The following is a 14,017-nucleotide window of genomic DNA, read 5'->3' as shown; positions in this document are numbered from 1 at the left end:
CCTGGCAAATATGAGATCCATTTTCTCCACATCCTTGCCAACATTTGGTGTTAAGACATTTGTCTATTTCCAAAGCTATTCTGTGCAGTTATTTTTAACTGGCATTCCCCTAATGATTAATGACGTCAAACGACTTTTCATTTGCTTATTTGCCATCTATACTTTGGTGAAATGTGTGACTTTGCTCATTTTTAAATTAAATCTATTGAGTTTGGAGAATTTTATAGATAGTCTAAATATAAATGCTGTATGAATGTATAATTTGTAAATATTTCATCTTCTTAAGTGTCTTTTACTATTTTTACTTTTAAAATTGATTTCAAAGAGGGAGAGGAAGAGGGAGAGGGTGAGACAGAAACATTAATGATGAACCATTGATCTGCTGCCTTCTGTACACCCCTGGGGCATATGCCCAAACACGGAATCAAACCATGACCTCCTGGTTCATAGGCAGATGCTCAACCACTGAGCCATGCCAGCCCGGGCCTCTCAAGAGTCTTTTAAAGAGCAAATATTTTTTTCCTCTTATGGAGCATTTTCTTTCTTTTTTTATAAAAATCTAAGAATTCTTTGCTTAGTTCCCAACTACTTATTTATTTAGCCTACGGATATCCAATCGTTCCAACAGCATTTGCTGAGAAGTCCCTCCTCTGCCGAATTCCTTTTGTATCTTTATCAAAAATCCAATTTGGCATTTGTGTGAGTCTACATTCCTGCTTTAGCTTCTTACTGATCTTTAGAATCTTTTAAAAGTTTATATTTTATTGACTTTAGAGAGGGAAATAGAAACATCAATGATGAGAATCATTGATCAGCTGACTCTTGCACACCCCCACAGTGGGATCGAGCCCACAACCCAGGCATGTGCCCTGACCAGGAATCGAACTGTGACCTCCTGCTTCATAGGCTGATGCTCAACCACTGAGCCATGTTTGGCAGATGATCTTTACTATCTTTTAAACCCAGCTTCCTCATTCACTTTTTATACCTTTTACTGTGTTAAATTTCATACATATTGTATATAAAAGCAGAGAACAGTACAATAAACTCTTAATATTCAGCTTCAAAGATTATCACCTCTCCCCTTTTCCTCATTGTCATTTTGAAGAATATAGTGTAGTTTTCTCGTACAATATTCCATATATAAATTTCTCCTGGTGTCATTTACCTTGTTCTGCTTCCTGTATGTCCTGTAAACTGACAATCTGGTCTAAGCAGCTTGATGAATTCAGGTTATACTTTTGGCTTACTGTATTCCATGAAGAGGCACATTATAGGGTTGTTTCAGCCTTAGTAATGCTGCATTTTAATTGGTTAAGAGGTAAATGCTAGTTTTTCCCATTCTTAAAGAACATTTACCTTTGTACTTATTACATAATCTGGGGTGATTCTTCTGCAGCTGGATATAGTGCAATTTCATATTCATTACCTTGTAACAACTTCATGAGGTAGATATTCTTCCTCCTGCTTAAAAGACGAGGAAATCAAAGTTCTAAGAAATGAAGGCATTTGTCCAAGAAAACTTGCAGCATCTAACTCATAACCAGGCCCATTTCAGTATTCACTTTTGGGTACCTTCATTCTAATGAGGAACCAACCCTCAAGGAACTTTGGAGTTGAATTAATAATTATAATCAACATACCACTTCAGTACTACTAGTAATTAGGAAACACAATGCTGATATTAATAGTCCAACTAAAGAATTGGAGTTTGAGAATGACAACATAAAATTATGAACTCAAGAATATAGGCTGAATTAAATTTATAAATGTACAAATGTACAAAAGGGAAAACTGAATGAATTGTTGTTTTAAAGGGAATAATGGGCTTGACAGTCCAGAAATGGATTCTGAATTCGTTTAATTGGAGGTTGAAGGGCTTGGCTCTGTGTGAAGTTTGTGTAGTTGAGTGCTGAGACAATGTTATTTCCTGAGTAAAAAGCTCTCTCATGTCAATAGTGATAAAGAAATTGAGAAGGACAACGGCAGGGATAATCAGCTCATGGATTGGGGTTAAGGACTATGAACAAAGTAAGCAACATAGGCCTGCCCTTCCATTCTGATACCCTACATACACTAGATTTCAAACTCGAAGGTTGAAAAGAAATTGTTCGCATTGGTATCAGTGTTAATAGGTGACATATTTTTCCATAAGCCAGTATTATCTAAAAACAAACTAGGGTCTATTAACTCCCTTAAACATTAAAAAAAATAATAATTTTCCAGTTGTTCAAGCAAACAACCTAAAATTCATTTTTTAAAAATTGACTTTAGAGAGAAGGGAGGAAGAGAAACATTGATTGGTTGCCTCCCATATGCACCCCGGCTGGAGATCAAACCTGCAATCTAGGTATGTGCACTGACCAGGAATTGAACTGGCAATTGCAGGGGTCTTCAAACTACGGCCCACGGGCGATATGCGGCCCGCAGAGGAGTCTGATGCGGCCCGCCAGGTTTTTTGGGCAGTGAGCGCAACCGAGGTGTTACAGTAGGAATTAGTAGTTCATATAGTCCGGCCCTCCAGCTCTCTGACGGACCATGATCTGGCCCCCACTTTAAAAAGTTTGAGGACGCCTGGTATGGGATGCCACTTCAACCAACTGAGCCACCAGCCAGGGTTCCCTTAAACACTTTTCTGTAGGGGGAGTTAATCCTTACTTGAGGATAATTTTCCATTGATGTTTTTTAGGGAGAGTGGGAGAGAGAGAGAAAGACAGAGAGAAACACTGATAAGAAAGAAACACATAGATTGGTTGCCTCCTGCACAAGCTTTGGCCAGGGCCCAGGCGGGGAAGGAGCCTGCACCTGTGGCCTTGACTGGAATCGAACCTGGGACCTTTTGGTTTGCAGGCCGATGATCTATACTAGGGGTGTCGAACTCAATCAGAGAAGGGGCCAAAATCTAAAATCCAGCCTAAATCGCGGGCCGAATGGTTTACTGAACAGTCATAAACTGTCATTGTGATGGAAACGCAGCGGAGTGCAGTGATGACAGCGCGGTGCGGGCCACATTGCAAGGCCTGGCGGGACGGATTTGGCCCGCAGGCCTTGTGTTTGACACATGTGATCTATACACTGAACCAAACCAGTTAGGGCCCTTTAAATGTTTTTAAAGCTGTATTTTTTTTCAAGTTTTCTTCCAGAGATCAATTCCAGTTACTTATCCACCCCATTTCATCTTATTATAAAAATGAATACCTTTTGAGGTTCACAGAGTCTAATATTAACTAATGAACAAACATTACATTGTGCTGTGTTCTAGACTGACTACACCTTTTATCCAACTTTACTGGCAACTAAATTACTTCACAAAGTACTGTCACAAAGATTCTTCCACCTAATCCTCTTAATAATCCTTTGAGGTAGACATTATGTTAATATGTGATGTGTAATAATGTACGTGAGGCTTATATGCTGATGTAAAAACAACACATTGCCAGTAAGAGAAAGGGTCAGGACCTAAGCCTAGGACTTCTGATTCCAGATCCAGTGCTCTTCTTACATTATTCTCAAACAGCAGGCTCTGGCTCACCCAACTCCATGTCTGACATGTCTCAATCATATTGTCCACATAGACATTCTGCAGCAGTGATTCTATCTATAAATGTATAATATATACATTTTCAGAAACAACTTCTACTTTTTAATACAAAGACATATTTGCTACCACTTTCAACATCATCACATCCCATAAATCCAATTTCTTCAGAGTCCTCAATTGCTCCCAGGTCTCTTTATAGGTCACAATGAATTGTCTGGAATAGAGTATACTTTACCCTGTTTCCCAGAAAATAAGACAGTGTCTTATATTAATTTTTTCTCCCAAAGTTGCGCTAGGTCTTATTTTCAGGGGATGTCTTATTTTCGGAGGATGTCTTATTTTTGGGGAAACACGGGTAGAATTTGGTTTGTTTTTGTATTCTTCAAAATCTAGAATAACCTTTCACATGCAACTCACTTGAATATAATAGAGGCAAACATGAATTCTTTTCTTATACGAACCACATATTGCCATTTCTCCAATAGTTACTTAAACAGGCAGGCGTTCCATCCCATTTTACATATGACACTACGTTTTCTGAATCTCTAACGTGGACTCAGCTCATTGGCATTTTGAAGCCAAGAGAATTCTTCCAGGGTCTGGATTTTTTGTTGAAGATGAAGGTTTGAAGCTTGAGAGAATTCTTTTTTAGACTCATCACATTCACAGAGATTTTCAACTGTATGAACTTTCTGATGCACAGTAAGGTTTTTCCTTTGCCTAAAAACTTTGTTACAATCATTACACCCATATGGTTTCTCTCCGGTGTGGATTCTCTGGTGGCCAACTAAATTCCTCTTAGAAGTAAAAGATTTTCTACACTTCTCACACTCATATGGTTTTTCCCCAGTGTGCATTCTCTGATGTACAACAAGGTTTTTATTCTGACTAAAGTCTTTTCCACACTCATTACATTTATAAGGTTTCTCTCCAGTGTGGATTCTCTGATGTACCATAAGATTTCTGCTAGAGGTGAGGACTTTTCTACATATATGACATTCGTAGGTTTTTTCCCCACTGTGAATTCTTTGATGTTCAATAAGGTTTCTGTTGTACGTAAAGCCTTTCCCGCACTCATTACATGCATAGGGCTTCTCACCAGTGTGGATCCTCTGATGGGCTATAAGGTTTGAGCGGTAACTGAAGACTTTCCCACAGTCACTGCATTTGTAAGATTTTTCCCTTGTGTGAATCCTCTGATGTCCAATGAGGCTTTTCTTCAGAATGAAGCATTTGCCACACTCGTTACACTCGTAGGGTTTCTCACCACTATGGATTCTCTTGTGTTCAATGAGATTTCTGTTAGAACTGAAAGCTCTTCCACATTCACGGCATTCAAAGGGTTTTTCCCCAGTGTGGATTCTCCGATGTACCAACAGGCTTGACTTGTAACTGAAAGCCTTCCCACAGTCCTCACATTTGTAGGCTTTTTCCTGTGTATGAAGTTTCTGATGGACCATGAAACTCTTGCTCATAACGAAGGTCTTCCCACACTCTCGACATTCATAGGGCTTCTCCCCATTGTGGAGTCTTTCGTGGTCAATCAGGTTTCTGTTAGAACCAAAAACCTTGCCACAATCTTTACATTCATAGAGATTCTCTCCAGTGTGGAACCTCTGATGTAAAATGAGGCTTTTCTTTAGAATGAAAACTTTCCCACATTCATTACATTCATAGGGCTTCTCCCCATTGTGTAGTCTCTGGTGGTCAAAAAGGTAAGCACTCTGAGTGAAGGCTTTCCCACATTCAGTACATTTATAAGGCTTCTCTCTGCTATGCATCCTCTTATGGTCAATGAGATTTGACTTAGAATTGAAAATCTTGCCACATTTTTTACAACCAAAGGTCTTCTTTTCTGTGTGTACTCTCTGGTGTAAAAGGAGGCTTTTACTTCGAATGAAAACTTTTCCACATTCTTTGCATTTGTATGGGTTCTCTGCACTATGCAGTCGCTGGTGGTCAATAAGGTACGTGGTCTGAGCAAATGTTTTTCCACATTCATCACATTTGTAGGGTTTTTCCCCAGAGTGGATTCTCTGGTGCAGAATAAGGCTCTTCTTCAGGATGAAAGCTTTCTGACACTTGTTACATTTATAAGGTTCTTCCCCTTTGTGGAGCCTCTGGTGGTCAATGAGGTAAGCATTCTGAGAGAAAACTTTCCCACATTCATTACACTTATAAGGTCTCTCCCCAGAGTGGCGCCTCAGATGTATAATAAGGCCTGAATGCCTAGAGAAGCCCTTCCCACACTCCTTACATTTATAAGGTTTCTCCCCGGTGTGGATTCTCTGATGGTTTAGAAGGTAAGCACTTTGAGAGAAGGCTTTCCCGCACTCGTTACACTTATAAGGTTTCTCCCCAGAATGGTTCCGTAGATGCATCAGAAGGCTTGAACGCTGAATAAAGCCTTTTCCACACTCCTTACATTTATGAGGTTTCTCACCAGTGTGGATTCTCCGGTGGTTTATAAAATGGGAGATTTCACTGAAATGTTTACAACATATATCACATGTATAAAACTTCTTTCCTTCAATACCCATTAAACTTTCAGAAAGAGCTAAACCTAGAGTCAAGCTTTCTCCAAATTCCTTCCACTTCCGGCCTCGTTTTCCTGGCAGAGACCTTTTCTTATTGTCTCGTTCGCAGAGGGAACATTTCTTCGGTGTATCTCCTTCACTTGTTTCACTTCCCCACTGACCTGCCGAAACTTGCCATGCACACTCTTTCTCAAAATCAAGGATTTGGGGAATACCTCCTTGAAGTCTTCTTGATATTCCTTTCTGAGAATCTGCTCTATGAGGTATGCTTGACTTTGCTGATACCTCCTCATTCTCAGTCATGGTCTCCCATTCTGGTAGAAAGAATAAAAAATGCAAATGTTACCAAGTCTCTGTGTTAGTGAGAACAAATCTTCAAACAACTTTAACAGGCTAGAAGGATACATGTTTACATGCATACAAAAAGGATAAACTTTTCATTAAACACAGGTTCAAAGCAGAATGCTATATTGACAGAATGTTATAAGTGGATTAACAGAACTTACTGTCAGATGCACCTAATGCTTTGTCTTCAAGGAGCAGCTAAAAAATATACTGATGTTGAAAGCATAGATGTAAGGGAGAATAAGAGAGAACATGTGATTTTATATAGGTGGTTCAGAATTGAGGAATAGGAAGTTGGATGGAAAAAGAAGCATCATTTGGCTTATAAAAAACAGTATTTTTATTTTCTTCTTGGGAAGATAAATATATACCTAAGGATTCTGAAAGGCAATGTTGAATGTTGAAGAGTCAACTCCATAAACAATTTTGAATTACTTGAAAGTAATTAATCTGAGGAAAAAAAGTCCATTAAAAAGCAACTTAAACCCTAATCTGTAGATAAGAGTGTTGGCCTGCGGACTGAAGGGTCCCTGGTTCGATTCCAGTCAAGGGCATATACCTTGGTTTCAGACACATCCCCAGTAGGGGGTGAGCAAAAGGTGGCTGATTGATGTTTCTCTCTCATCGATATTTCTAGCTCTCTATTCCTCTCCCTTCCTCTCTGTAAAAACTCAATAAAATATATTTTAAGGAAAATTTTTTCTTTTCTAACAGTTTGTTTTCCAAAATAAGTATAAACTATTTTCATAATCAGTAAATAAGCAAAAGCTGATAATAAAGGTAAGAATCATGGGACAAAAAGCCTTACCTAAGGAGGTCACATTTCCATAATTCTCCAGCATCACATCCCAGTACAAGGCCCTGTGAATTGGGCCCAGGCATGCCCATTCCTCTGTAGTGAAGTATACTGATACCTCCTCAAACATCACCAACTCCTGAAATAACAGGTATGTGTGTGGTTATCCATGCCCGGAGCTCCCCAACTGAAAGGTTCCTTTCACACTGTGAGGTCATGAGGTGGGCAAGGGATATCAGCGATATAGGAAGACTCCACATAAAGTCTGCCTTCATATAGCATGGACCTTGATTTAGAGATGGGAACTGGACACTAAGCACTAGGATGAGAGAGGGCACTTGATGGTAATGATGGGTGGTTCAGATAGATCCTTAGGAAGGAAAAAGGATGCAAACCTCACCTGGGGCTGGGCTGTTAGGAGCATGAGTGCCATCAACTGATTTCTTGGATTCTCTTCCTGAGAAAGGGCAGAAGCTTCAGGGGCAGGAGAATCTGAGGAAGGAGGAAAAGCAGCATTGAGATTTCTGCTGTCCCTGCTGACTACTGCAAGTCCAATATCTATACCACATGTGTTAAACACAAGGCCCGCGGGCCAAATCCGTCCCGCCAGGCCTTGCAATGTGGCCCGCACCGCACTGTCATCACTGCACTCTGCTGCGTTTCCATCACAATGACAGTTTATGACTGTTCAGTAAACCATTCGGCCCGCGATTTAGGCTGGATTTTAGATTTTGGCCCCTTCTCTGATTGAGTTCGACACCCCTAATCTATACAGATGAGGGGGCAGTGCCAGGCCAAGTCAGGGTGCCAGGCGGGGCTGTGAGGCTGAGGGCACGAGCTGGGCCCAATATCTGCAGGCCACCCCAAGGGAACCCACTGGTGCACAAATTTGTACACTGGGCCTCTAGTGTTTGTGCCTCTCTCTCTCTCTCTCTCTCTCTCTCTCCGGGAGTAGAGGGATAAGCCACTGTAAAGGCCCAAGAAAAGAAAGGAAACCCAAAGCCAGGGCTACTATATAAGTACCATGTTGAGGATCCTGGAGGTTGAACACAGCTGGATCAGTAAGAGGATTTGGGCAAATTTCAGCTTCTAAGTGGCTGCCTGGGGGTGCCTGAGGATGTGCTGTTCCTGGCATGCTCATGGCCTCCTGGTCCTGGACAAGGACTGGAACCTGGGAATAAACAAAACAAAATAAGCTGGCTCTTATTGTACCTCCAGAAAATCAACTCACCTAACCACTGTGGACCTCTTTCTGCCCATAACCTGGAACTGTGAGATCAGAGACCCACTCCAAGTATGGAGCATCAGAACAGCAGAAAACCTTTGCCTTGAGAACAATGGAGCTGCCCTCTAGCCCCACTCATGGCACTGGTCACCTCTCCCAGAGGAGACTGAGCAGAACAGTGGAAACAGAAGCCAGACGTGCGTGAAGGTTAGGGAGGGAATGGGAAGTAACAAGCAATAATTAAGAGCATGTGTTTTAGCTTCAGACCTAGTTTTAGACACTCTTCTACTTATTCATTCCTTTACTTATCCCTTCCTGCTCCAATAGAGGGAACACTAGAGTAGGAGTCTAAACATGTAGTTTTGCTGCCAGCTAGATGTCTGGCCTAAGGCAATCCAGTGAACTCTTTTCTGCCTCTGTTTTCTTATCTCTCAAAAGAGGCAGATGTATTAGTGATGTTTCATGAAATATATAGCTCCAAAATTCTCATTTTTTATGATTAAACAAGCCCATCTTTGGTGCCACTGCCAAGGTGAAATTCTGTTTCAGACTTCCAATGGAAATATTTCTAGATTGACAGAGATCTCACATACACACACAATAAGAACTATAGAAGATCCCAACTTAATAGTCAAGGATATAAAATCTTATCAGAAGCAAATATCTCCACCCAATCCTCTGACTCACAGAAACTCAAGTAGGGGAACACGTGGCAAAGTCTCGCCAGATCTAGAAAGCTTCATTCTTATTTTCTCTCTGCCTTTTAACTTGAGGTTCACATCATCATTGCAAACAAAGAATACATATGCTCTGTTCAGGAGAACACCTAGCAACCTTATATTCTTCAGGTTCCTGAACCAAACTCAGCATTAGCAAGCATCACCCAGGAGGACTGAGTGCAGTCAATGACCTTGTGCTGATTCTGAACTGGGCCCAAAGACCCCACTCATAAATTTAATTAATTGCAAAGATATCCTATGGTCTGAATAGCTCACGAACCTGTTCTAATTACCATTAGGGTTGCTAATATGCTATTGCTTTTTGTTTTTAAATATATATATTTTATTGATTTTTTTACAGAGAGGAAGGGAGAGGAATGGTTAGAAACACCGGTCAGCTGCCTCTTGCACACCTCCCACAGGGGATGTGCCTGCAACCAAGGTACATGCCCTTGACCGGAATCGAACCTGGGACCTTTCAGTCCACAGGCCGAAGCTTTAGCCACTGAGCCAATCAAGTTAGGGCTTAAAATGCTATAGTTAATGAAAAACCACACACTTGCTCCAGTCCTGCCTCAATTTTCTCCTTCCTTCCATCCCAAACTCCTCCCCCTCGCCCTTTCTCACTTTTAGCACTGGTCCATCGAGGTCTTTCTGCACCTCTTCCACCAGGGCCACGGCCTCCTCACCACTTCCAGGGCGATGGATCTGCACCCAGGTCCGAATCTCCCCAGGCAGGATGCTCAGGAACTGCTCCAGCACCAGCAGCTCCAGGATCTGGGCCTTGGTGCGCGCTTCTGGCCTCAGCCAGCGGCGACAGAGCTCCCGGAGCCGGCTCAGCGCCTCCTGGGGCCCAGCCGTCTCATGGTACCGCAACTGTCTAAAGTGCATTTGGGAGGTCTCCCAAACAGAGGAGCTGCTCCCTTGGAAGCTGGTTCCCCATTTCCAGGTATCGTCCTTCCCTTTAACAAGACCCTCCTGTCTCAGAGCATTGTGGGCCCAAGCTTCTCTTGTCATTGTCTTTAGTTATGAAAGCCTCTTCTCTGGGCCCCCTCAATCCTGGCTGGACTTCTTCCTTTAGAGCTTGGAGAACATCACCTGCAAAACTTCAAAAAAATCATTGTTAAAGTTAATGCAGTGAAACCACCAAGTTTTCCAGCCCCCCGGCAGCTCCCAGTGATGCAGAGGAAAAATCCCTAAATGCAAGTTCGTAGGCTCGCAGCAGTTCCTCCCTGGACAAAACCCCTGCTCAAGGCTCTGGGGACAGGCAGCCAGACCATTGCTGAAACCACAGACATGAAATTCCTTTGGTTGTTACTCACAGCGACTCCTTCCTTTATCCAAGACTCCAACAATGGGCATCTTGGCTGGCCCTGTGTTTTTTTTTGTTTGTTTGTTTTTTAAATATATTTTTATTTATTTATTTATTTATTTTTTAAAATATATTTTATTGATTTTGTACAGAGAGGAAGGGATAGAGAGTTAGAAACATCGATGAGAGAGTCATCGATCAGCTGCCTCTTGCACACCCCCTACTGGGGACATGCCCGCAACCAAGGTACATGCCCTTGACCGGAATCGAACCCGGGTCCCCTCAGTCCCCAAGCCGATGCTCTATCCATTGAGCCAAACCGATCCCGGCTAATATATTTTTATTGATTTCAGAGAGGAAGGGAGAGGGGGAGAGAGACAGAAATGTCAATGATGAGAATCTCTGATCAGCTGCCTCCCGCATGCCCCACACGAAGATTAAGCCTGCAACTCAGGCATGTGCCCTTGTCCGGAATCGAACCCGGAACCCTTCAGTCTGCAGGCCAACGCTCTATCCACTGAGCCAAACCGGCCAGGGTGCCCTGTGTGATTTTACACAAGTTACCTCACTTCTGAGTCTGTCTTTTAACCTGAAAAGTAGGGATAATAACAGATTCTATTTTATACGTTTTTTTTAAGCATTTGATGTCTAAGTACACTTTAAGTTTTTGGTCAGTGCCTGGTATATAGATTCAAATGTTAGTTAACCTTCTGTAACTTGCATTCTTTCCTATGTTCTGTGGAGTCAACAAGTAACCATGGTCTTAATCCTGATACAATTTTCTTATTACAAAACAGAAAACTTGTAAAACCAGGAAACACAAGAAACCAGGAATAATCCCTGCTGTGTTCAGGGCAGTGTTCTCTCCAATTTGGAGCACAAGACTGGATCCAACTGGACTGCTCTGGAACTGACTTCCCACACGTATTGTTGTGAACATAATATCAAGTAGTCATCATTATTAAGAGCACATGAGTTCATTCATACTTAAGAGTCCCCTGTTATTTTACATTTATATTGTTTATCATTTCCCCCTATTATAAATTAGGCCACAATAACTATCCTTGATAATAAGTTTTTGGTTACAAATCTTTTTATCTTTCCAGGAAAAATTCCTTGAAAAAATAACAACTGTTGGGCCAAAAAAGGTATAGTTTTAATTACCTTTTTAGCCCTAGCCAGTTTGGCTCAGTAGATAAGAGCATTGACCTGCAGACTGAAGGGACCCAGGTTTGATTCCTGTCAAGAGCATGTACCTTGGTTTCGGGCACATCCCCAGTAGGAGGTGTGCAGGAGGCAGCTGATCAATGTTTCTCTCCGTAAAAAAAAATTTTTTCCTCTCTGTAAAAAAATCAATAAGATATATTTTAAAAATAAAATAAGTAAATACCTTTTCCTATATCACTGATACTTATGTTATATCTGTATCAGTGATAGAGGACAGCACCTTCATTAAGTTTATTTAGCATGCTTATAAATGAGCAATGGAGGCAAAAATATAAATACAGTTTCAATATAATGTGTAAGTATAATTAATAGGAGGACAAACAGGCACAGAAAGAATTGTTTTTGTAAAAATAAGTAAACAAACAAATAAAAGATATATATATATATTTTTTTTTTAAATCAGCAGTGCCTGGACCAAAATGGTCATGTTTGAAAACAGGCTTTGGGGGGGAAAAAAAAAAGAAAAAAAAAAAAAAAGGTATTCATTTCTGTAGAATCTTTCAACTTTTGAAAATGAACATATGTTAATAAACACTGACTTTACAATCACTCAAAGTGTGTATACTTTTTTGGGGGGAGGGGGGGACATCCTGTATATTTTCTAAAGTAATGGTACAAGTAGTCTAAGTTTGCTTTTTAAATCCCATTATATTACAAAATTAAAGGGTGGGACTTGGTCCATCCATCCCTCCAGGAAGAGAAAAAAGTCCCATTAGTCCGGGAGCCTCTGCAGGTGCGTCTGGGCGTCCGCCTCGGAGAGGACTGGGGAGGCTGCCCGGCTGCGTCCCCAGGGGCCCCGGAGCCATGGGGCTCGGGCGCGGGGCCACACACAGGCCCCCGGTGCTGTCCGCAAAGCCTCCCAGCGGCAGCTGCCCGAGCCCAGGCCGCAGCGCCCACCTCCTCTCCGGGCCGAGGAGGGACGCCCGGCCGGCGGCCCGCGCGGGGAGGACAGCGCCCCCGGGCGCCCTCGGCGCACGCCCACCCGCCCCGGCGCCCCGCTCACCCGGCTCCCGCGGCTCCGGCTCCGGCCGCCGGGGCGCCGGGAAGTGACTGCAGAACTAGACGAGCCGGCAGCGGAGACCCGGAAGGATGCGGATGTCCCCCGGAGCCTCGACTTCCGGCTGCTCGCCACGCCCACCCCCAGCTGTCTAGGTCTAGGAAGCCACGTCTCTATGGCTCCTCCGCTGGAGGCTGGAGTGGCTAGGCTGGGAGGCCCTGGGGTCTTGGTTCCTCCCAGGGAATGGGTGGTAGGGCTGCTGCGTTTCCTAAGGGAAGGATGCGGGAGGAGCACGCGGCCCCCCAACCCTAGGACGCCTGTGGCCTCCAGAAGGAGCTGGACCTGTTTTAGTTTGCATGTACATTGAGGCTGTTTGGGAGTAATTTCTCATATTGACCTCCTGGGCACCTTTTCCTCTCTATTCTTGAACATATGCATTTCTTTAAAATAATAATAATAATAATAATAATAATAATAATAATAAATTTTTATATAGCTCATACCCCCTCGCCCTCTCTCTGAAATAAATAAAAATGTATTTTTAAAAGAAACCACCAGGAATCTCTGCTAAATTCTGTGGTTAAGCCAACACTGCAAATATGACAGCATTTTCTTTCACACTCTGTAAACTGGTTGCAAATTTGTCATGATTTTACAAACTTTGGTGTATGTCTCAATAATTTTGTGATTCACGGGCTCTTCTGAGGAAAAATGAATAATTATTACAATATTTTCTTCAATCCCCACTGAGAGTTTTGTTTTATACAGATCCCTAGGCCCTGCTCCAGTTGAGCTGATTTGGTGGGCCTGGGAAATGTGTTTGAATGTGTGAAATTACCTCCCGTGAATCCCAGATTTGGGGTCCACTGGCCTTAGTTTCAAAGACTGCATACAGCTTTTGCATGTCTGCAATCCACAAAAAATGTGCCACTTAGACTTGAAATGGTCACTGGGAGCCGAAACCGGTTTGGCTCAGTGGATAGAGCATCAGCCTGTGGACTGGAAGGTCCCAGGTTTGATTCCGGTCAAGGGCATGTACCTTGGTTGTGGGCACATCCCCAGTGGGGGGTGTGCAGGAGGCAGCTGATCGATGTTTCTCTCTCATCCATGTTTCTAACTATCCCTCTCTCTTCTTCTCTGTAAAAATTCAATAAACTATATTAAAAAGAAAAGAAAAGAAATGGTCACTGGGAGGAGTGAGAACGAGCCAGACCCTGTATCTTCGTGTCAGAAAGGAGCCTGCCATCTCCTTTTTGGCCCCTCACAAACCTACCTTCTGACGCCAGGATGGACTTTGGGAACATGCAGGTTTCATACA

At 42.6% G+C, this 14,017-nt stretch overlaps 1 protein-coding gene across 2 annotated transcripts; it reads right to left on the bottom strand.

The window, feature by feature from the left end:
- Positions 1–3,129: 3,129 nt before the first annotated feature.
- ZNF197 (zinc finger protein 197) lies at positions 3,130–12,813 on the bottom strand. Of its 2 annotated transcripts, XM_036432028.2 has the most exons (6): positions 12,706–12,813; positions 9,791–10,269; positions 8,243–8,390; positions 7,620–7,711; positions 7,232–7,358; positions 3,130–6,392 (listed from the first exon to the last, which is right to left on the bottom strand). In XM_036432028.2, exons 2-6 carry the CDS (start codon positions 10,178–10,180, stop codon positions 4,087–4,089), a joined length of 3,063 nt encoding a protein of 1,020 aa, XP_036287921.1. In that variant the 5' UTR covers positions 10,181–10,269; positions 12,706–12,813; the 3' UTR covers positions 3,130–4,086. The 2 variants fall into 2 exon arrangements, with proteins under 2 accessions (XP_036287921.1, XP_045435420.1); XM_045579464.1 differs by lacking the exon at positions 7,232–7,358 and having other exon boundaries at positions 6,261–6,392.
- Positions 12,814–14,017: the final 1,204 nt, after the last annotated feature.

Source organism: Pipistrellus kuhlii, unplaced genomic scaffold (genome assembly GCF_014108245.1).
Source record: "Pipistrellus kuhlii isolate mPipKuh1 unplaced genomic scaffold, mPipKuh1.p scaffold_m20_p_11, whole genome shotgun sequence".
NCBI classification, from domain to species: domain Eukaryota; kingdom Metazoa; phylum Chordata; class Mammalia; order Chiroptera; family Vespertilionidae; genus Pipistrellus; species Pipistrellus kuhlii.
The sequence above is the reverse complement of the archived record's forward strand: the minus strand, read 5'-3'. Positions and strand labels throughout refer to the sequence as shown.